Source organism: Bos indicus x Bos taurus, chromosome 19 (genome assembly GCF_003369695.1).
Source record: "Bos indicus x Bos taurus breed Angus x Brahman F1 hybrid chromosome 19, Bos_hybrid_MaternalHap_v2.0, whole genome shotgun sequence".
NCBI lineage: Eukaryota > Metazoa > Chordata > Mammalia > Artiodactyla > Bovidae > Bos > Bos indicus x Bos taurus.
Genome location: NC_040094.1, coordinates 56,900,648 through 56,922,016, shown reverse-complemented (window position 1 = coordinate 56,922,016; position 21,369 = coordinate 56,900,648). Strand labels below are relative to the sequence as shown.

The window sequence follows — 21,369 nt, the reverse complement described above, 5'->3', positions numbered from 1 at the left end:
GGAAAATAGGCAAACTACTTCATCAAAGTAAAAGACTTGTGCATCTAAGGACCCCATGAAAAAGTGGAAACACAACTCACAGAATGGGAAAAAATAGCTGCAAATCATATATTTAAAGGACTTGTATCAAGAATGTATAAAAGGGACTTACCTGGTGGTCCAGTGGTTAAGAATCCCCCTTGTATGAACCCACATGAAAAGTGAAAGGGAAGTCGCTCAGTCGTGTCTGACTCTTTTGTGACCCATGGACTGTAGCCTACCAGGCTTCTCCGTCCAAGGGATTTTCCAGGCAAGAGTACCGGAGTGGGTTGTCATTTCCTTCTCCAATGAACCCACACGAACGGGGGAAGATAAGCTCTTGTGCTGCAATTGGAACAGTATACTTCATACTGGGACTTAAATCCATGTACTGGGACTCAACCCTGGAGAAGAAGAGGGCGACCCACTCCAGTATTCTTGCCTGGAGAATCCCATGGACAGGGAAGCCTGGCAGGCTACAGTCCGTGGGGGTCACAAAGAGTTGACATGACTGAATCGACTTAGCACTGGGACTCAAACCCAGTCAAAACCCTGCCTGGGACTTGAACCCATGTGGCTGCAACTCGAACTCGGCCAAAACCCATGGTCTTCCAACTGAGATCACAGACCTGGTTTCAGGACCTAATGAAGCTCAGGTTCTTGATCGCTCAGCACACAAGCTATTCAGTGAGAGACAAAGTGATAGGTAAGAAGTGGATTTATTCAGATCAGAGAGAAACCGGCTTAACAGAGAGTATGGGCCATTACAGAAGGCGAGTGCGGTGGCCTTGAAAAGTGGCATGGTTAGTTTTTATGGGCTGGGTAATTTCATAGGCTGAGTGGGGTATTATTTCAACTATTTGGGGGAAGGGATAGAGATTTCCAGCAATTGGGCCATTACCCACTTTTTGGTCTTTTGATGGTCGGCCTTGGAACCGTCCTGGAGCCTCTGGGTGTGTCATTTAGCTTGCTGATTGGGAATCAAGCTCCAGTGGAAGTTGACTTGTCTGCCGTCTTGGATCCATTTGATTCTAATTGGTTTATGTTGTGTCCTCTGGCTCTGTCACTCTTTCAAAAGCTGTGCCCTGTCCTTTCAAAAGCTGCGCCCTCGGCACAGCGAAAGATCCCACATGATGCAATGGAGTTCCCACGGGCCAAAACTAAGACTCAATACAGCCAAATAAATAAAAATAAGTAAATAAAAAATAAAGTGCGGAGTCTTAAAAAAAAATCTTACAATAGGAAAAAATATAACTTTAAAATGAGGGGGGGAAAAGATTAATAATAAGTCCTGGGGATCAATAAAGAAAAGTTTTAAAAGCTAGAAAAAAATGGGCAGAAGATTTGAACATTCTTCCAAAGATGTGAAAGGATGTTTAACATCATTAGTCATTTAGAAAATGCAAATCAAAGCTACAGTGAGATACTACTTTACATTCATTACGATGACTAAAAATTTTTTTTAAAGACAGAAAATACCAAGTGTTGGTGAGGATGTGGTGAAGTCATAACCCTCATACACTGCTGATGGGAATGTAAAAAAATTAAGCAGTGCCATAAAATGCTAATCGTAGAGTTATCATATGACCAAGCAACTTTACTCCTCACTATACACTGAAGAGAACTGAAAACATGTGTCCCCACAAAAACTTGTATACTAATGTTCACAGCAGCACTATCACATTAGCCAAAAAGTGGAAGTGATCCGAAAGGGATAAACGGACAAACAAAATGTGGCTTATACAATGGAATATTATTTTTTAAATTATTTATTTTTGGCTGGGCCTTCGTTGCTGCAAACAGGCTTTCTCCAGTTGCAGAGAGTGAGGGCTGCTCTTCAGTTGCGGTACATGGGATTCTCTTTGCGGTGGCTTCTCCTGCTGCAGGGCGTGTGCAGCTTGAGGGCTCTGGAGCTCAGGCTCAGTGGTTGTAGCACGTGGGCTTAATTGCTCTGTGGGATGTAGGATCTTCCTGGACCAGGGATCAAACCCAGGTCCCCTGCATTGACAGGCAGATTCTTATCCACTGCACCATTAGGGAAGTCCCAGTGGAATATTATTTAGCTATGAAAAGAATGATGTTCTGATACCTGCTACAGTATGGATGAGCCTTGAAAACACAGTAAATGAAGGAAGCCAGTTACAAAAGACTACAAATTGTATGATTCTATCAATCAAAAATGTCCAGAATAGGCAAATCTAAAGAGACAGAAAGTAGATTACCGGTTGCTTGAGGCTGAGAGAAATGGGAGAATAAGAGGTGATAAGAATACCAACTTCTCTTTGTAGTGATGAAAATATTCTAAAATTTACAGTGGTGATGGTTGCCATATCTGTAAATACACTAAAACCGCTTTAAATGGGTAAATTGTATGGTATGTGCACTGCATTTTTAAAAAAATTTATTTGGCTATTCTGGGTCTTAGTTGCGACACGTAGGACCTTTAATCTTCGTTTCGGCAGGGGGATCTAGTTCCCTGAACAGGAATTGAACCTGAGCCCTCTGCGTTGGGAGCTTGGAATCTTAGCAGCTGGACAACCAGGAAGTCCTTATGCATTGTATCTTAATAAAACTGTTTTTTAAAAAACGAGGAATAAAAGCAATTCCAAATTTCATCTAATGGTCTGCTCCTTTTGAGCACTCCTCAGCTTCCCTGGTGGCTCAGACAGTAAAAGAATCCGCCTGTAGTGCAGGAGACCTGGGTTCCATCCCTGGGTTGGGAAGATCCCCTGGAGGAGGGATAGGGATACCCACTCCAGTATCCTTGCCTGGAGAATCCCAGGACAGAGGAGCCTGGCAGGCTATAGTCCATGAAGTCACAGAGTCCGACACGACTGGGCGACTTCCGCTCGCTCGCTGGCGGTAAAGCACAGGCGTTTTTTGGCGTAGGTAAAACAAAACGGTAAAGCACAGGCGTTTTTTGGCGTAGGTAAGACAGAACAGGATAAAGCATGAGAGCTTCTTGGGGCTGGCTGAGATGAAAGGAAACTCAAAGCAGGCCTCCCTACAAGGCAAAGATGCGTCCTTGTAGGGAGCAAAGACCCCTTGTAGGAGCAAGGATCCGCTGCTCTTCAAATCATTTACCCATCTCAGCTCTGATGGCCAACCACTCTGAGCCCAAATCTCTGCCCTTACTATTGTGGTATCTCAGTCAGATGACTTATCCTCTCTGAGCCTCAGTTTCTCATCTATCTCCTGGGGCTGGTGTTTCCTTCCTGACAGACTGTTTCAGGAGGAAGTGAATGAGATCAGCTTCACTGAGTGCCCAGCCCAGCCTCTGGCACTTGGTAAGCACAGAATAAATATTTGTTATTATTATCAGTCACCCATTAATACATTGTTGGACTCTCCTGCAAGCAATGGGCCAGATAAAAGCCTCTGGCTTTCACTGTCTGATAGTGGATAGTCTCAATCTGACCCTCGTCCCTCACTGAGATAAATGTCTCAACAGAGGAGGAAAGAGTTTTCTAAAAGAGAGGAGGAATTCTCACCACGGAAAAGGCAATGGCACCCCACTCCAGTACTCTTGCCTGGAAAATCCCATGGACGGAGGAGCCTGGTGGGCTGCAGTCCATGGGGTCGAGAAGAGTCGGGCACGACTGAGTGACTTCACTTTCACTTTTCACTTTCATGCATTGGAGAAGGAAATGGCAACCCACTCCAGTGTTCTTGCCTGGAGAATCCCAGGGATGGGGGAGCCTGGTGGGCTGCCGTGTCTGGGGTCGCAGAGAGTCAGACACGACTGAAGTGACTTAGCAGCAGCAGCAGCAGCAAGCAGCTCACACCCTTATTTTTTAATTTCCACTGTTTTATTTTGATTGAAAAGATGTCCTTTTCACCTATCTTCATCTTTTGTATAGTTTCAGTTGTTTCTGGAAAACCTTAATTTGACCCAAGGGCAAGTTCTCCTGTTGGCTCACGCTGGACTCTGAAATACTGATTTCATCTACAAGAACTGTTTACTATCAGTGTTTGAATGCTGTCTAGCATGTTACATAAAATTTGTTCAGAGGAAGTCTGCCTCTGACCTTTGACCCTCCCTCCCATTTCCTGGCCAAATGTCACAAGATTGGGGGGAAGGTGGCACCTTAAAGGGGACACTGCCACCCAAAGTCTGTCCTCTGCTTGTCCATGTGCTCAATTCTTGGTCCTTGGGGCCTCCCTGCTAGACCTGGTCTTTCTTCAGGCAGTGAATGTCTGTGTGCTTCATGCAGCTCTGGCTGCATTTACAGACAAGACTCCATTGCAATTACAGACAAGACTGGTTTCCTTTAATTGTGGCATGTGGGATCTAGTTTCCTAAATAAGGATCGAACCCAGGCCCCCTGCATTGGGAGTGCAGGGTCTTAGCCATTGGACCCCCAGTAAGTCCCAAGACTCGTTTCCTGGTAGGGCTTGGGTCCACATCTCCCAGGACAGTCTCTGAAAATACTTGCTCTCAGCAGATGGCTCTCCCTCCCACGGATTCTGGGAGGCATTTTTGTTGTTGTTCCCGGAGGGTTAACCTATCTCCTGATTTGGGCCCCCTTTGCCCTTCTGTTTCATTAATGATGACAACTTCTATAGTATTGATAATACTGATATCGAGTTCGTGGTGGGCCCTGGTGTCAGGACTGAGATGCAGTCTATAGGGCAGCACTGGTTGCTCAGTGCCTGTTCTGAACAGTCAATGCTCCAGACTTTTTTTGTCAAATCTTTTAAAAGGCCCCAGACTTTGCACGGATTGTTTTATTAAATCCTTACAAGCCTCCGGGGTAGGCACTGGTTTTATCTCCATTTTACGGATGAGGGAAAGAATCCCAAATGGATTAAGGAATTCATCCAAGTGGGACAGCTGGGCCTTGAACCTGGGTCTGTCTGACCCTGAGATTGTTCTCTCAGGAATCACCCTGTCCCCAGGAGCACTCTGACGGGCTGTGACGTCCGCTTACTGAAGATCCCAAACTCAGCCTCTTGGTAAGGAGCAGGAGGGGTAGCAGCTCTCCTGGACCCCTGGAGCCCCCGTTCCCAATTTGGAAGTCGACCAGTAAGCAGAGCTCTTGGGAACCTGACTGATTTTTTTTGCCACCTGGGCCGGGAGCAGATCCAACCTGCTGTGCTGTGGGGCTGCCAGGGCTATTGGGTTGGCCAGCAAACATGCCTAGAGTCTCTGCTGTGTAGCAGGCGTGACTCCAGAGGCCCTGGCTCTGGAGCGCCAGGAGCTTCTCGTCCATCCCTGGCCCCAGGTGCCCCTGCTAAGCAGGGGCCAGTTGCAGGCCCTGTCTTTGTTTGGTGAACCCCACTGTGTCCCTGAAGTTCCTGCCCTCTAGGCTGATGACTACTCTGCTGGCGGCCAGGCAGGGAAGGACGCAGCCGCAGCTGACTCTCCCTGTTCCTTGCCCTAGGCACCGCAGCGGGCCCAGTCCCCAGGCCACTGTGGGTGGGCAAAACTGAGACTGGCCCTAGACAGGGCACTGAGCGGGGAGAGGCCCCCGGGTTCAGCCGGACTCTCAGGTTGCATGAAGGCTGGGCCTTGGACCCAGCCCCATCCTGTCCCCTCTTCTGGTGCTCTTGGCTCAGTGCTTAAGGCAGTGAAGAGCTTATGGGAATGGTCCTGGGGGCCAGTGTGTCCAAAAGAGAGGGAGTAGGGAGTAGAGGTTAACAGAGCCTGGGCACCGCCTCCCTGGGGACGTGTGCAGTCCCTCCCACACCTCTCAGCAAAGGCTGCCAGCCCCAAGCTTGCAGCCCAGCAGCCCCTCCCGTCACTGGGGCTGGCGGCTGGCAGACAGCCTCCTCCCTTTCAGCCCACTCTCCCACTGTGTATGGTCCCAGAACTGCAACTTCCTAAACAGGGGCTGGCAGCTGTCGAAGACTCCAGACCCTGGCTGCCCAACCACGCCCCTCTGCACATCACTTGTGGCCTTACAGCTCCTCCAGGAGTCACAGCCTCACTGAAGCGCTTCCTCCACTCCGTCTTGCTGATAGCAGAGGTGACTGCACAACCTCTTTGCTTCTCCCCAAAGGAAGGGCATTGGGGTAGGTGGGATGGGGGTGGAGGGTCCTCTCCTCAGGGCAGAAGCTGAGATGTGCTGCTCCTGGGCATGCGTGATGGTCCTCACCCTTGCTGGCCACTGCATGTAGTGCTCAGGTGGGGACACCAGGACAGGCTGGGAACACCTCACACGGAAGTCCCATGACTCTGGCTTGGAGTAACAGTGGTTGTCAAGGTGGGATCCCTCACTGCCAGGGACAGCTAGGCAGTCAGCCGGACCACAGGGAGAGCAGGCACCGCTGCCCCCACCCCAGGAAAGAAGACAACAGCCTCTGGCCCCTCCTCACAGCACAGCTTCTATGCATTAAGCTTGAAGCTGTTCCAGCTGCCCCCACCCACCTTGGCCAAAACAGCCTCTCTCTGTCCCTAGACCTGTGGACAAAAGGGAGTCCAAAGGCTGGCCACCTGGCCCAACGGCATGACCCGCAGGCAGTGCTGCAAGATTTGGGTCGGCAACCCGGGCTAGGGTCTGTTCTTCCTTCCTCCAGCCTCACCCTGAGGAAGGCAGGTGGAAGGCGGGTTGTTTGTGGGAGTTGCTGGCCAGAAGCCAGGCCCAGCTGGATGGGATGGTCTGGGCCAGTGACATCCCCGAGTAATAGTGAGGCAGGCAGGACCACCAGGGGTGAGGGAAGAGGCCGGGGAGCACAGACAAAGAGCAGTCCGCTCAGTTGTATTCTATCAGACCCTGGGGTGGGGCTGAAGGAAAGAGGCTGTGACTGCCATGCTGCTGTCTGCACTCAGCAGCCAACTCTTTGCGACCCCATGGACTGTAGCCCGTCAAGCTCCTTTGTTCATGGAATTCTCCAGGCAAGAATACTGACTGGCGTGGGCAGCCATTTCCTTCTCCAGGGTATTGTCCTGATCCAGGGATGGAACCCATGCCTGCATTGGCAGGCAAAATTCTTCACCACTGGCACCACCCGGGAACTCCCATAATTGCCATGAGGTGACTTAAGTCAAGGGATGGGGAAGGAGGGGCGAGGATTGTGTACCCAGGAAGGGTGCTCAAGGCTCTTGTGCCTCATGGGCCACACCACCCGCAGAGACACGACAGCCACAGAAGGTGTGCAGAAAACTCACCCTTCTCCATGGAAGGGTAGGTTGGCCATAAGCCTGAGGCAAATTGCTGCCCTGCTGCTGTTATCGTTCCCGTGTACAGGCTGGCCTTTGCCTGCAGAAACTTCAGGGCAAGCCCAGTTTCCTGCTGATCCAAAAACAGCTGACAGGGCCGTCTCTACTCTCTGCTGCCCTATTTGAAGGTGATCCAGAAGGGGCCTGCTCTCCATTGAAGCACAGGTCCCAGCATCAACACTTGACACCAGGCAAGCAGCAGTGCTTACAAGGGGCCAGACAGGGGAGCCCCAGACCGCTACTGGGGAGAGCTGAGGAAGGTAAAGCTTTCAGAACATTTCCCCAGAGAAGAACTCTGTGAAAAAATATACCATCCAAATCAAGACCATAAAGCTAAGGAAGTCTAAACTTTGAAAACTTTTATTTTTGCTTTTTTTGCACTACCTAAACCCAGGGATAAAACATATGGGAAGTTTCCCAAAACCAGAAAGTACTTTTGCCTTATAGGTTAAAAATACACTCTGGAAGCACAAGCTCTACTGTTTAAGCAGCAGATTCCAAGTTGCCCAATAAAATTCAACCTCAGGATGCAGACTTCAGGCAACGGCAAGCGTCAACCACTTGAATGCTTCTCAAGGAGCCTCACCACCACTGGACAGGGTTCCCACCATCACACATTCCACTGGCTAGGATTTCAACATCCTTTAGGAACACAATGAATCAACTGTCGGAACTGGTATGATGGACCTTCTAGGAAACCAGGTTATTTTTATTATACTGTATCAGATTCCACTTTTGGCACCTCATAAAAACTATCAATTCTCAACCCTAATTAACTCCCTGCTTTCCAATGGAACCTCTTAACCCTTAGTCTTTGAAACTAGTCCAAATTTAAATCCCACTGAACTGTATCAGAGTATAAGTATCTTTCTACAGCCACGGACTTCAAATTATACGGAATGCGTTTGACTCTGGTGGTTCTTGTGTCCATATTAACACTTCACTGGTGGCCATCACTGGCTAGGAACACTAGTTTCACACTGAAAAGGCAGCTTAGACTTAAACAGAGTTCTACACCTGTGGTCACTTGTTGTAACTTACTGTATAAAGAAATCTATACTGGGAGGGGACATATGTACCCCTACAGCTATGGCTGATTCATATTGATGTTAGAAAACAAAATCCTGTAAAGCACTTATCCTTCAATTAAAAAATTAAAAATCTATAAACGTTCTTCACAAATAGGTTCAGAACAAACCCCACATTTGAGTTCTAGAATTAAATTTCCTTTCCTTGACAGATACGGGGGAGGCAGGGAAGCCTTTTAGTCGTAGGCCCACACTGCAAATATGTCATAACATTTTAAAAAAGCTTCTAGAGGGCTGTTTACATGCTTTGTAGAATTATTCTTGTAAATACTGCTTTTGTCTATCAAGTAAAACTTGAAATAAGCTAAACTTAAAAGCTTTGCATTCAAATTTAGGTTTTTGACACTTTAGTTGAATAAACAAGTTTATTTGTAAATTTAGTCAACATACATAATTGACCTAAAAACTTCAATAGAAGGATAAATTTTAAAACCACTTGGAAAGCCATCTCTATGAAGTGATTTTCCCAGAACCTATGCCACATGAACACCATTTTAACTGGCAGAGATTCCATAAGCTGAAGCTGTGTCCCTCCCCCACAGCAAGTTCACCCTAAGTTATAATACAAATCCCACAAGGAAAAAAAGTTCGGTATTGTTCCCCCTTGGTAGAGAAAAGTTCAACCTAGTTATGAGACCAATCACAACACAAAGAAAAGCTGCACTAACTACTATATTAGTAACAGATGATGCTGGTGTGAATAACTTGTATTATAGTCTAGAGCCCTTATAAATAAATCCCCCTCCCCGTTAGTGTTTGCATTATCAGCTAGAAGGTTAGTTTAACATGTGGTAGAATGAGGACTTATGCAAGGCATAACGCGCAAAGCATTTTACTACATAAACAAGTGCAGTCTACTCAGGAGAAACCCAATCGAACTCTAAATTACACACCTTAAAGACAACACTCCCCACCACATGTCAATGTAAAACATTTAATTTAAAAATGTTGACACTACAATATATAAAATAGCTATTATAAATGCACATAGTGTATTCTATAGCTGCCAGGTTTACTTTTTTTTTTAAGGAAACTGTAAGTTACACTGTGGTTAAGACTTGTATCTTCACCCTTGAAAAAGCCCACATTCTATCACAGTGATGTATGGTCAGACTTAACAGCCCCAATTGTTAAACACTTGGATCAAGTCATAACCAGTTTTATTGCAAAAGGACCCTGTACACATTTATCAATTCTAGTACCTTAATAGCTACCCAACAAGTCATTAACATACAGAAACATGCATCATGAGAAGCAAGAAATATCACCCATCCCTTCTGCATATTAGCAACTTGTCACTCCTGAGCAACAGTGCTCACATCACTGAGGTCTGTGAACAGTCACTTTTCGCATTCATCCTGAGTGAAAGATGGAATGACTTAAGTACAAATGCAACATATTATAAACAATTTCTTACAAAAAAAGTCACAAATTAAACCGAAGTATTTTACAGAATTTACTACAAAACACCATAAAAACTGCCTTCACTTAAGCTCTCTCTCCCCGTATCCGGCGAGCCAACTGGATGTCTTTGGGCATGATGGTGACTCTCTTAGCGTGGATGGCACACAGATTAGTATCTTCAAACAAACCCACCAGATACGCTTCGCTAGCCTCCTGTGGAGGACAAGAGCCACACTATTAGACTCTCTCCGAGGAGGGGGCCGCGCACCAGCCCTCCCCTCCGCCCGGCCGCACACAGCCCCCGCCAGCTCACCTGCAGCGCGCCGATGGCGGCACTCTGGAACCTCAAGTCGGTTTTGAAATCCTGGGCGATCTCCCTCACCAACCTCTGGAAAGGCAGTTTCCGGATCAGAAGCTCGGTGGATTTCTGGTAACGACGGATTTCTCGAAGCGCAACAGTCCCGGGCCTGGAGCGAGCAGGAGAGCGCAAAGTGACACCGGTTACGGCAGCGCCCCGCGAGCCGCGGGAAGCTTCCCGCCCGCAGCGCCGCCGAGTCATCGTCTCCCTGTCGCGCTGCCTACCTGTAGCGATGAGGTTTTTTCACCCCGCCAGTAGAGGGGGCGCTTTTCCTGGCCGCTTTGGTGGCCAGCTGCTTGCGGGGCGCTTTCCCACCCGTTGACTTACGAGCAGTCTGCTTGGTTCGAGCCATTTTCTTTTACCTGTAGAAGACACCCGTGACTCCAGGGCCGAGGCACGCTCGCCCCCCGGGGTGCGGCGGCCCGGACGCCCGGCGCCCCAACTCTCCCGCCTCCTCGCGCCCCAAGGCGGACGGCAGATGGCCGAGGGCCGCCGCCTCCTCCCCCTCCCCTAATGACTCAGGCTGCGAGTAGCAGCAGCCTCCTCCGGGAGGGGGGGCGCGGGGAGGAGTCACTTCCCCTCCTCGACGGGCGGAGGCCCAGCTGCCCGGAACCCAGCGTCGGGACCTCTGAATCACCAGCGGGAAAAAGGCGGAGACGCGGTTCCGGAACGAAACCCCAAGGGAAAACTACCCGCCCCCACAGCCGGCGCCAACAGCCAAAGTAGCCCGCACCAGTCGGCACTTGGCTCTCAACGGCTGCGACCCGCGGTATCAACGGCTGGCCAGGCCTCAAGTCACAGATAAAATCCATGAACACTTACCTAACGCCGAAGTTTTAGGCCGCTTCTCCGACCACCGCGCCGCCGCTGCTGCCGAAAGAGCCGCAGTAGCTGAAACACGGGAAAAGCTCCCTCCAACGAACGACCAAACCGCTCTGCGCTCTAAGCCCCCCTATGCCTCCGTTTTTATACCCACGCTTCACGCTGCGTCTCTGCGTCATAGGACCCTAATTTGCATACACCAATGACTTTTTCTATTGGTGGACACCTTCGCCGACGCGCTGACATCCCCCGACACAAAGGCCGTGCTTCGGCCCCGTTCCCTGATTGGCGGACATCTAGACCACTGATTGGCTGTTAAAGTGGCCTAACTATTGGATGAATGCAAAGAGGAATGGACGAATCAGAGTTTAGCACCAAGCAGCTCTTCTGATTGGATAAAATGGAGCTATGTTTGGATCCTTCCCTTGGTTCCAAAGCTCTACAATAGAAAGTCAATGCAAATGAATTGCACTGGTCCTTATCAGGACTGGTCCTTAATCTGGACAGTCGGGAGGGCAAGGGGCCTAACGTTATTTGCATCAAGCTAATACAATGAAGGAGAGGGCATTTTAATGAAAATTTTGCAAATATTTTCCAATGTAAAATAAAATGCATTCCCTGTGATTATTTACTTTTCATGAACATTTTGATAGGTAGTAGTGTAAATGAAAATTAGAATTCAGTAAATCATGTTATCAAGTATTTTATCAGGTATATACATTTTAACCAAAATGCAGTTCTTTTGTTTGGTGGGGTGGGGAGAGGTAAATAACAAATACAAAAACAAATGTCAATACATTATTTATAAGGACTGTTTTGCATGTCCTTAGACCATCACAAAACACTGTGATTTCAATATGCTTACAGTTAAACAAGGAGTAACTTACTAGGCAACGTATTTTTTTAAATTATGCAGTTCAACTGAACGAAATCACTACAGCCAGAATGGGAACAGTCAATTCTAAACCAGTATTTCCAAGTCCCTAAAGAATAAACAAAAGATAACTAAATTAAATATGGTCCCTTGTATTTAATGGTCTATCCTGTAATATATTACTTCTGAAAAAACATAAAAATGGTAATCCCTACCTTTGCCTACATGTCTTGAATGGATTTTAATACTTAGTTCTTCAGATGATTCAGTTATATAAAATATCAAAGCAGGCTTAAGGTTAAGACCAGCCAAACAAAGTTCAGAAAATTGAAACAAAGCCTTGGGCATTCTACTCCGCAGTTTTTACCCTGGATTCACCGAATATTTTAAAATTATTTTTAAAAAGCAGAAAAATCAGGTACACATAGATTTCAACAGAGAATTATACTACATAAATACAATACCTCAAAAATTTACATATGATGTCAAGTTACCCCTCTCATCATCAAAAGTGAGAGGGAAAAAATGCACAGTTTGATTCAAAGCAGCTATGGCAAAAACATCTTTGGCCCAACCTCTAGTTCCAAATTTGTTATTTCGGCCCTCTCAATCATAACACGCATAATATGTATTTAGTTATCATATATCTATAAACTTTTATATCATAATTCAGTCAACTTTAGTTTCTTTCCTCTGCTCAAAGGTTAGGGTAGAGGAAACATTAAGTTATTTCATACCAGGTTGAGAAGAGAAACCAAGATGAAGGTTCTTGCCCTGTTCTCAGAAATTGTGTAAAGCTGAAAAACACGGCACTGATTATATCTCAGGTAAAAGACTGTCAAGTGTCCTTGAATTTAACCAGAAAAATACACTGCCATCTTTTTTTGACTGCTCAGATGGCCTGGAGAAGGAACAGGATCCTAAATTAACACCCACTTTTGTGTTCCGAGGCTTTTCTAGGAATTCCAGAACCCTAGCTGTCTCATGCTTTCTACAGAATACAGTAGTGATCCATCCCCACCCCACACCCTCGCCCATCCCTGCCTCCAGTTTTGCTAATTATTAGAGATAAACTAAACTAGGTATGGATTTACATGCATCCCTTTAAGAATGATTAGTGGAAAGAATCTGTCCCTCTTACTTGGCAGTCTTATCACTAGGTTTTTCTTTTTCCTAACCCTAAGTGAATGCAAAGGAGCAAAAACAACACAAAAATAGGGAACAACCGAAAATGCTAATACAATCAAAACAATGCAGAATATGAGGCAGCATGTAGGTTACTGTCCTAATTCCTGTTCTGTCACGTACTTGCTGAGTAACTTTGCACAAGTTTCTTAACCTCTCTGAGTTTCGGTTTCCTCTTCTCTAAATTAAGCGGTTTGGATGATATCATCTCTCAATTCTACTAGTACACACTCTGAAGCTCATGGTATACACTCATTTAAAATCTAGCACGCTGAACTGTATTTCTTCAATCAAATCACATTTGGGTATTTTGGAGAATAACCTATAAGTTGATTACTTGAATTTAACAATAGGATTAAAGCCATACACCATAATTTACACAACTTTTTTGTCCTTTCGGAATTTTTCATCTTCAAACACCCCTAGTGCTTAAACAATTGATTTGGTCTGTTTAAGAAATACGTTTCTCAACTTGGGTTTGGCTTCTGATATGAAGTTACTCGGAACAACATAAAATAGATATGTATCAATCTCAAACATGAAAAATTTCCATTCAGCCGACAGGGCTTCACCCTTAAGGTTAATCGAATGTTTCTTTAATGAGATTATCATTATTTAACATTATCTAACAAAATGTAATTAGCCTGTACAACAGGGTTTTGAGTAGATTCAACATGGAAAACAAAGTTAAATGTTAACTTTGTTAACAAAATGTTAAAATATCTGTGAAGAACTTCGCCCAACTGGCGGGAAGAGGGGAGGAGACATTTTCCCCAGTAGAAAGGCTGAGGGCCAGAGCACGAGAGTGGAGTGGGTTATAAATCGTACTCCCTACTCAAACCCAGGCCCTTCCTCTGATGCTTTTCGACACTCCTGCAACTTGCCAGTGTACCTGAGACTATGCTAGACGGAGATTAAATTCGTTCTTGGCCCCTAACGTACTGGAAACACGTTGGTCGGGCCAGGTGTCGAGTTGGGGGACTCAAGTCGTGTGGAGTTCCAGGTTTCAGGGCTGGTAAAGGTTTATGGAGCGCCCCGGTAAAGGCGCGGGAACAGAGTATTGTGTTGTATCGCTCTTCGTTGGCAAAGCTTTCTCAAGCTGACTTCCAGCAGGCCAACTTTCCTTCACGCTTGGTCCCGCCGCAGGAATGAGGATGTTGGCGGACTTCAGGTGCCTGCAGCTCCAAGGCCCACTGCTAGGGACCCGCATCAGAACAGAGCCCAAGCTGGGATAAGCACGGAGGCGAGGTAATCATTATTCTGTTGAGAGTGAAATTACACTTGGAACAGTTTCACAGCAGTCGTTAGGCCCTCCCTAGCTCTGGACCTTTTCGACCCCAAGGGCTCCAATTGCAGGCAAAGGCTCCCCTACGAACCTGGAAACGCAGTTAAGAAGTAACGCAACTGGACTGCAAGCCCCACAAACCGTCGCGGGCTCTCAGCATCCGGGACACCGCCCGCAAGGCTCTCTGGGTATTGTGGTCTGTTCCTTCGGCAGCAACCCTCTGCCGGCGGTAAAATTCCAGCCGAACCTTGGACCACAACTCCCAGCAAGCCTTGCTGCCGCGCGGGGGGTCTTCACGTTCTCGTGGCGCGGCGCAGCCGCACTAGGGCCTCGGCACGGACCGCGCAGACTGAATAATAAAAGGGGAGCGGCGAAGAGGCAGGAAGACAGGACCATGTCGAAGGGCCCCGGGCCCGGCGGCTCCGCAGCTTCCTCGGCGCCCCCGGCCGCTACCGCTCAGGTGCTGCAGGCACAGCCCGAGAAACCGCAGCACTACACGTACGTAGAGCCCCCCCCCCCTGCCGCGCGCGCACGCCTGACGTCAGCGGCCAGCGTGAGTCACGCGCGCAGGGAGAGCGCGAGGCGGCCTCTCCCTCCCCCCCTTCCTCCTCCGGCCCGGCCCAGACCGGTTCCAACCTGCTGGGGCCGGTCCCAACTGCCTACAACTGCCACCAACCTTTGGTCCGGCTGAGGGGCGGGAAACCCGGTCTCCGGCGCCGATTTGGGAAGGCGGGAGCTTGGGATGCGGAGTGCACACCTCGTAGGCCGGCGCCTTTCGAGGCCTAACTGTTCCTCAGACCGTAAAAACCACAGTCCCAGGCACTTTTGGGGGCGATAAGAAGTCCAAGACGCGACCAGGATGAGTTCCTAAGTGGCCAACCTTAGACCCGCTTATGAATGGACGGTTAGCGTGAAGTCCTGTCAGGCGACCCACGTACTAGGAACCAGAGGCCTTTTGTGACCGCAAGGCCCATATGTTGTCCACGCAGGCCACTCTTGATTGAATTCACTTAGAAACAGTTGCCCTAGCCTGGGTGATGGGGTCCGAGTGGTGGCCTCAGAGGGAGCCCCAAATGCTGACTCTACAAGTCTAGTGAGATGAAAAACCTCTTCCTGAGAATCTGCTTGTATCTTAAGTGGAGGTCCCCTGTCTTCTCTTTATTTCCCTTCAGGGTACTTCTAAGCAACTACCTAGAGCTAGATGCTTTGGGAGAAAGTGAGAAAAAGAGGCAGGTCCTCCTGTCGAGTAAAATGCTGGTTTCCATCTTCCCTGAAGTTCTTTGAGTACCGGACATCCCCCTTGGGCTCCCAAGTCGTGTACAAGCCTAGAAGGATCCCCAAGTGTACCTCAGTCTTGCTAGAAATTTGGAACCTGGGGATTGAACAACCCTTGAGGGGCACACAATAACGCGGCCTGGTGAACCGAGCTCAAGAAGCATTTGTTGGAGTAGAAATACCTAAAAGACAGGAAGAGCTGTTGTTTGTCACGGAAGTAAGACCCATTGGGAAACTTCTGGGATTAGGAATATCGATTTTAAGAAGTGTATTGGTTTATTTGTTAGAGTCTCTGTTGTTGGTTGAAATCATTTGAAACTTTTTCTTGACCTAAGTCTGACTCACGTTAACTGTAACTTTTCTAATGTGGCGATTGGTTTGCTGGTCCGTCCTTGCTGGAGTTCTTTCTGCCATCCGGCCGTTGATTTTGGTGAGATGGTCTTAGAGAATTGAGTGATCAGATGAAGGGTATGGTCCAACAGCCTGGTCTAGATTTGCACATCTGCAAACTTCATCCTATTGGAATTTATAATCGCTGGTTGCTCAGATCACGTTTGTTTTTTTTTTTTTCCCAGTAAAATGTGGATAACATTTTGAGTAATATGAATCTTGGTTTCAGCAACTTGTGTTTCTATGTTGTCATTGAGTATACTATGGAATCTGTATTAGGCTTTCTAACCATTTTGAAATTGAGAGGTGAAATGAATCAACAGCTGTGTAAATGTTAATATGAGTCTTTGTTCTCTTGATGCTAATTGTTTAAAAATTATTTATTTGGCTGCGCTGGGTCTTAGTTGGGATATGTGGGATCTAGTTCCTTGATCAGGGATGGAACCCAGGCCCCCTACAGTGAGAGCGTAGAGTCTTAGCAGCTGGACCACCAGGGAAGTCCCTGATGCTCATTGTTAAAATGAGATTTGTTTAAAATCTGCCTTTCAGCTTCTTGTGGGATAAGTACAGAGTAATCAGTCTTGGCTCTTGAAGTGGCTTAGTAAATGGACAGTAGCAGATGTAAAGCTCAGGTCTGATTGAAGGTTGGAGGTGTTACCATCTATTTTCTGTTATCTGTTCATGTGTATCTGTGTGTTTGTTTTTATCTCCGAAAATCAGAGGTAGAACTCAGTTGGTGGAAAGAGAACTCTTTCTTGATAGATTTATGGACCTTCAGAAACCTGGATGATTTGGAAAGCTTCATTCCCTTGTCATGAGGTCTGAGGAGCAGGAAGCATAAAGACGCTGTGCGGCACCAGTATACTTGTTGGCTCTGAACCCATTTGTTGTCCTTGGGGGTTAGAAGACAGGAACATTTTAATTTTGATTTCAGTATTTGCTATAAAATTTTGAGCTGCCCCACGTTTTTTTTATTCTCCTTCATAGCATGAATTCCTAGAATTTATTCCAATCTAAAGATGACCTTAAAAAAAATAATAAAGATGACCTTATCGATTGCACTGATCCCATCATCGAATAAAGATACAGACTCCTTTTTTAATGTTTGTATTTTTTTACCTGTCAATTTTTTTTGCCTTTTAAAGCTTGCTTATACATAAATTATGTTAATTTGTGTAATTTTTTTGTACCTGATGTTATTTGAGATTATGTGATAAGCAGTGATTTTGCAATAGTTCAGAGGAGGTTTGCATTAAAATTGAACGCCACTGATCTACAGTCCATGGGTCCACAAAGAGCCCAACACAACTGAGCAACTAAGCACACACATCATAATGGCAGCGTTGGCAAATGCTTTTGAATCCATCACAAGAAAAATTGCCTTCCTGTTGGCTTGCTTCTTGCCCTTTATTCTTATCCCACAGCCAAACTCCTAGAGTTTGAGCCCTCCTTTTTATAAACCAAGAGGATTATCATAACAGTTTGAAAGATAATTATTTTGTTGGGTGTTTTTTTAAGCTCTTGAATAATCTTACTTTAGGAGAAACAAAAAGTAATCCTTTCAGAAAATTGGTGTATTGGGCACTTGTACTACTAGGCCTGAGGAATTCGACCCTTTTAGAAAGTGGTTATATCAGAATTTCCTGTGTTGTACAATTCCATGTGTCTGATTACCTCTAAGTAAAATGATAATGTGCCTGTATTAGTACTCTTCAATACAAGAACCACGTGACCTCTTGCTAGGTAATTTTTCTTTTTTTTGACAGAGACTAAGTTTAATGCAGCTTTATTTAGAACAAATCCATCTTATATTTTAGAAGAGTTTTATGAAAACAGATTGAGGAATGGGAAATTTCGGAGTAATACAAATTTAGCTAACTTTGGGCTTTTTTACTACATAATTAATATTGTTAAAACTGTATAGTTGAAAGGTCAACAAAAAAATTTACCATTTGGGATTTGGCAAGTCCTTGATTTTGGGAATTCCCTGGTAGTCCAATGGTTAGACCTTGGCACGTTCACTGCTGTGGCCTGGGTTCAGTCCCTGGTCAGGGAACTAAGATTCTGCAGCTTAGCCAAAAAAAAAATTCAATTTTTGACCTCATTATTTTGATCCCATAAGTGGATATAAACCTCAAAAACATCATTTTTGGATTCTTTTAGTTGGAAGTTGATTCTCAGACTTCTTAATGCTCTGTATTAAAAGAAAGTGAAATTCTAGTTTATTAAAGGTTTCTTGGAGCTTTCTGACCACTGGGTGATCTCTTACAGAAAGACAGAGATAAACGCTTTATAGCCTCATCTAGCCAGTTGTCATTTTAATTGAGGACTGTTTCCTGGGTGTCTTTAAACAAGAATAATGTAGCAGTACTTCCATAGATAAATGATTTTGAGGGAAATTTGTTAGTGTATGCATTATGTAAATCTCATGAGCTTAGCTTGATTGCATCTGACTGTGTTTTGGAAAATCCAGGCAATGAACAGTATTTAAGTCATTATTGCAAATTGCAGTAACATTGTAAATACATTACTCTAGAGCACAACTTGTTGCACAGTGGAAGTCAGTGGAAGCATTCCTTAGCAGCCTCAGCAGGAATGAGTTAAATTACCAATAAACATTTCTGGATCTTGTTTGCTCATTTATCAAGGAGAGCTAATTCCTTGCAGGACAAAGTTGAGAGCTCACTGTGGCCTTCAGGCAAGCCTACAAAATCCCCATTAATAAGTGTTAAGTGCCCATGCTAAGGATAGCCTTAAATTTAGCGTCTAGTTGATATTTGCTATCATCTAAATTAATGATTAAAGTGAAAATTTCCTTAATGGTTAAGTTCTTTTGTTTTAATCCAACCATGTTAGATACTAAAGAAGGCTTCCCCACCATCCATATGCATCTGCTTTGACTGGTGGTTTCTCTCAACCTACAAAGACTGTGGCTTATTGGTGAGGGCAGCCAGACAACTCTGAGAGCAACTTAGAGAAATCCATCTTGAGCTCCTTCTCTGGAAATAGCACCCCAGATAAGTGCCCGAAAGCAAGACACCCTCGTGGACCTACTTCCTCCCGCTTTCAACACATTGATGCCTGAAGGTGAGGTCTCCTTCCTGTGTGTCTTAGGAGCTATTAAGCTCACTTAGGTAATGAGAATCCTGCAACAGCCTGAGCACCACTCACCTGCAGGCTTTCCTACCAGACCTTTGCCTAAAGATTGTTTTTCTCCTTAGGAAAGATGCTAGGTCAAAAGCTTGGTAAAAGTCAGGTTGCATTTCAAGCTCCATTACTTTAATTAGAGGACTGGTCTAGAGATTATTTTCCCAAATGGGGATGATATTTGCTTAATGATTAAGTTTTTCATTTTGTTTTGTTTTGTTTTTGATCCAGCTGTTCTTGATACTAAAGGAGGTTTTCCCACATACGCATCTTCTGTATTTTGCAATTACAACTGTGGACAGTTATGGCTAATCCTAGTAGATTGTCTTCCCTCTTTTAACATCTTGGATGAATTTTGGGGCACACTAATGTGTTATGTGAAGATGGATGTTGAATGTAAGTTTCTTGTTATTCTTAGCCAATATATGAAAAGTACAGTTAGTCTGATTGCTAAAAATGTCAAGGATTTGTGACCAGTATCCTTCTGGACAGTGTAGTTTTCTTGTTTTCTTACCATATAGATTCTCTGTAGAGTTACCCCAGCCAGCCACCTTAAATACCTGCATGGGCAACAGAGAGATCTGTGGAGAAAGTTTGGGTAAAGTCAGTGCTTATGAACATAGGTATGGGGTTTATTTGGGGGGGTGGGAGTGTTTGGAATCAGACCATGTTGATGGTTATACTAAAAACCACCGAAATGCACACTTTAAAATGGTGACTTTTTATGGCGTATAAGTTATTTCTCAGTTTTTTTTTTTTTTAAGGATTTTTAAAATCAGTATATATGAGTCTCTCCTACTTAAGAGACCTTAGACACATGGCCTGTCAGGGCTTGGTAGTATCATTCAGCATGGGAGAGCCCACAGTTTTCAAAAAGCTCCTTGGCACCCTTCTCCCAGCCTTCTCAATGGCTTCATCTCCATATATCCATACTAGGCAAATGCCTCCATGTTGTAAGTCTATGGAGATTCTTTTAAGAAGTGAATTTGGGATTCTAGTTGTTTGTAGTTGTACTTTAAATTGTCTCTGAATTGATAACCATTATATAGAACAAGCACACTTTTCCCAATAGCTTCGTAAAATGAATTGTGTTTATTTAGTGGGGTGGGTGGGAGGTAGAAGAGGTTTGCTGTTCTGCTAAAATGAACTGATTCTGTTCATCAGGTGTTGTGATAATTGTTTTAATGATCACATGGGCATTTCTGTAAGGACAGGCCGTGTGTTTCAGGCATTTAAAATGATATCAATGGCTATAATACTTTTAATTCAAATAATCACAATTAACTTTTAATTTCTTTATAAAATCCCTCAACTTTCACCCCTTTTTTTCTTTGCCAGTGTGTAGAATTTGACAGCAGTTTCAAGAGCTGATGAGGAAGAGAAGATGGAAAGGAGTCTAGCGACTTAAAAATCTCATAGCGTTTTCTGTGAGGTGACCTTTTTCCTGTTGGTGGCTCAGTTTATTTAGAAAACAAAGATATTAAGCCTGTGATAGTATTATCATGTCATACCTGAACTTACTAAAATATTCCCTCCCTTTCCTTATTCTTTATATCACAGTTTGCTTTTTGTGTTCATAAGTTGACTCGTTTGTTTCCCATTAGTATTTGAAACATCTTATGGCCACCATGAGTCCTAACAGAATGACTTCTTGTGAGAAGCCGATGGGTGTTCCCACCTTCCTGTGATATTTTGGTCTATTCACAAAACTACTGCCATTGAAGAGAGATAGTTAATGCTTTAGGAAGGAAGAGGGTGATAAAACTTTGGTGTGGTGTGTTATGACTTGCAAGTTTTTAAGCAGTGGTTTTTATATCTTAAGCTTGTATTCATTTTGGTAAGAGCATTATTCTTTTTATTTTACTTTTACTGCTAAGAAGTGCCAAGCATCTGGTAGTTCAGGATTTGTGTTAAGTCAAACATAACCTAAATTAGACTCCTCTGGTGGTCCAGTGATTAAGACTCCATGTTTCTAACGAAGCGGGTGTGGGTTCCGTCCCTGGTTGGGGAACTAAGATTCCATGAGCCGCATGGTGTAGCCAACAAACAGAACAACAAAAAAAAACCCCACATAAATTAGAAGCGTACACTTGTGTTTTCTTAGTTAAAACCAAATCAAACAGATTTTACTATTGAACTAAGTGTTTTATAATGAATACACAAGATGGATATTATATACCTGGTAGGGTATGCTGAAGCTAACGTTTCTGTTTTTGTTTTATGGTATTGTGATTATGGCCTGTCAAAAACTCCCTGACGTATTTTCAGCAGCTTCTAGAGAGTTGCTTATACTTACTTGCTGCTGCTGTTTTTCCTGTAGCTCAGTGAAGAAAAGCACAGTTAACATCCACGTGGTGTTGA

General features: G+C 45.0%; 2 protein-coding genes across 3 annotated transcripts in view; one reads left to right on the top strand and one right to left on the bottom strand.

The window, feature by feature from the left end:
• Positions 1 to 7,524: 7,524 nt before the first annotated feature.
• Positions 7,525 to 10,982, bottom strand: LOC113877969 (histone H3.3). Its single transcript, XM_027518703.1, has 4 exons — positions 10,853 to 10,982; positions 10,255 to 10,392; positions 9,986 to 10,139; positions 7,525 to 9,885 (listed from the first exon to the last, which is right to left on the bottom strand). The coding sequence occupies exons 2-4, from the start codon at positions 10,380 to 10,382 to the stop codon at positions 9,757 to 9,759; spliced, it is 411 nt and encodes a 136-aa protein (XP_027374504.1). The 5' UTR covers positions 10,383 to 10,392; positions 10,853 to 10,982; the 3' UTR covers positions 7,525 to 9,756.
• A 3,287-nt stretch (positions 10,983 to 14,269) lies between these two features.
• UNK (unk zinc finger) overlaps positions 14,270 to 21,369 on the top strand; it is a 32,489-nt gene continuing 25,389 nt past the window's right edge. The window contains exon 1 of one of the 2 annotated variants that reach the window (XM_027518700.1): positions 14,270 to 14,694. In XM_027518700.1, the coding sequence (XP_027374501.1) occupies positions 14,591 to 14,694 (104 nt within the window). In that variant the 5' untranslated portion in view covers positions 14,270 to 14,590. The remainder of the gene's footprint in view (positions 14,695 to 21,369) is intronic. The other variant, XM_027518699.1, reaches the window with a different exon arrangement.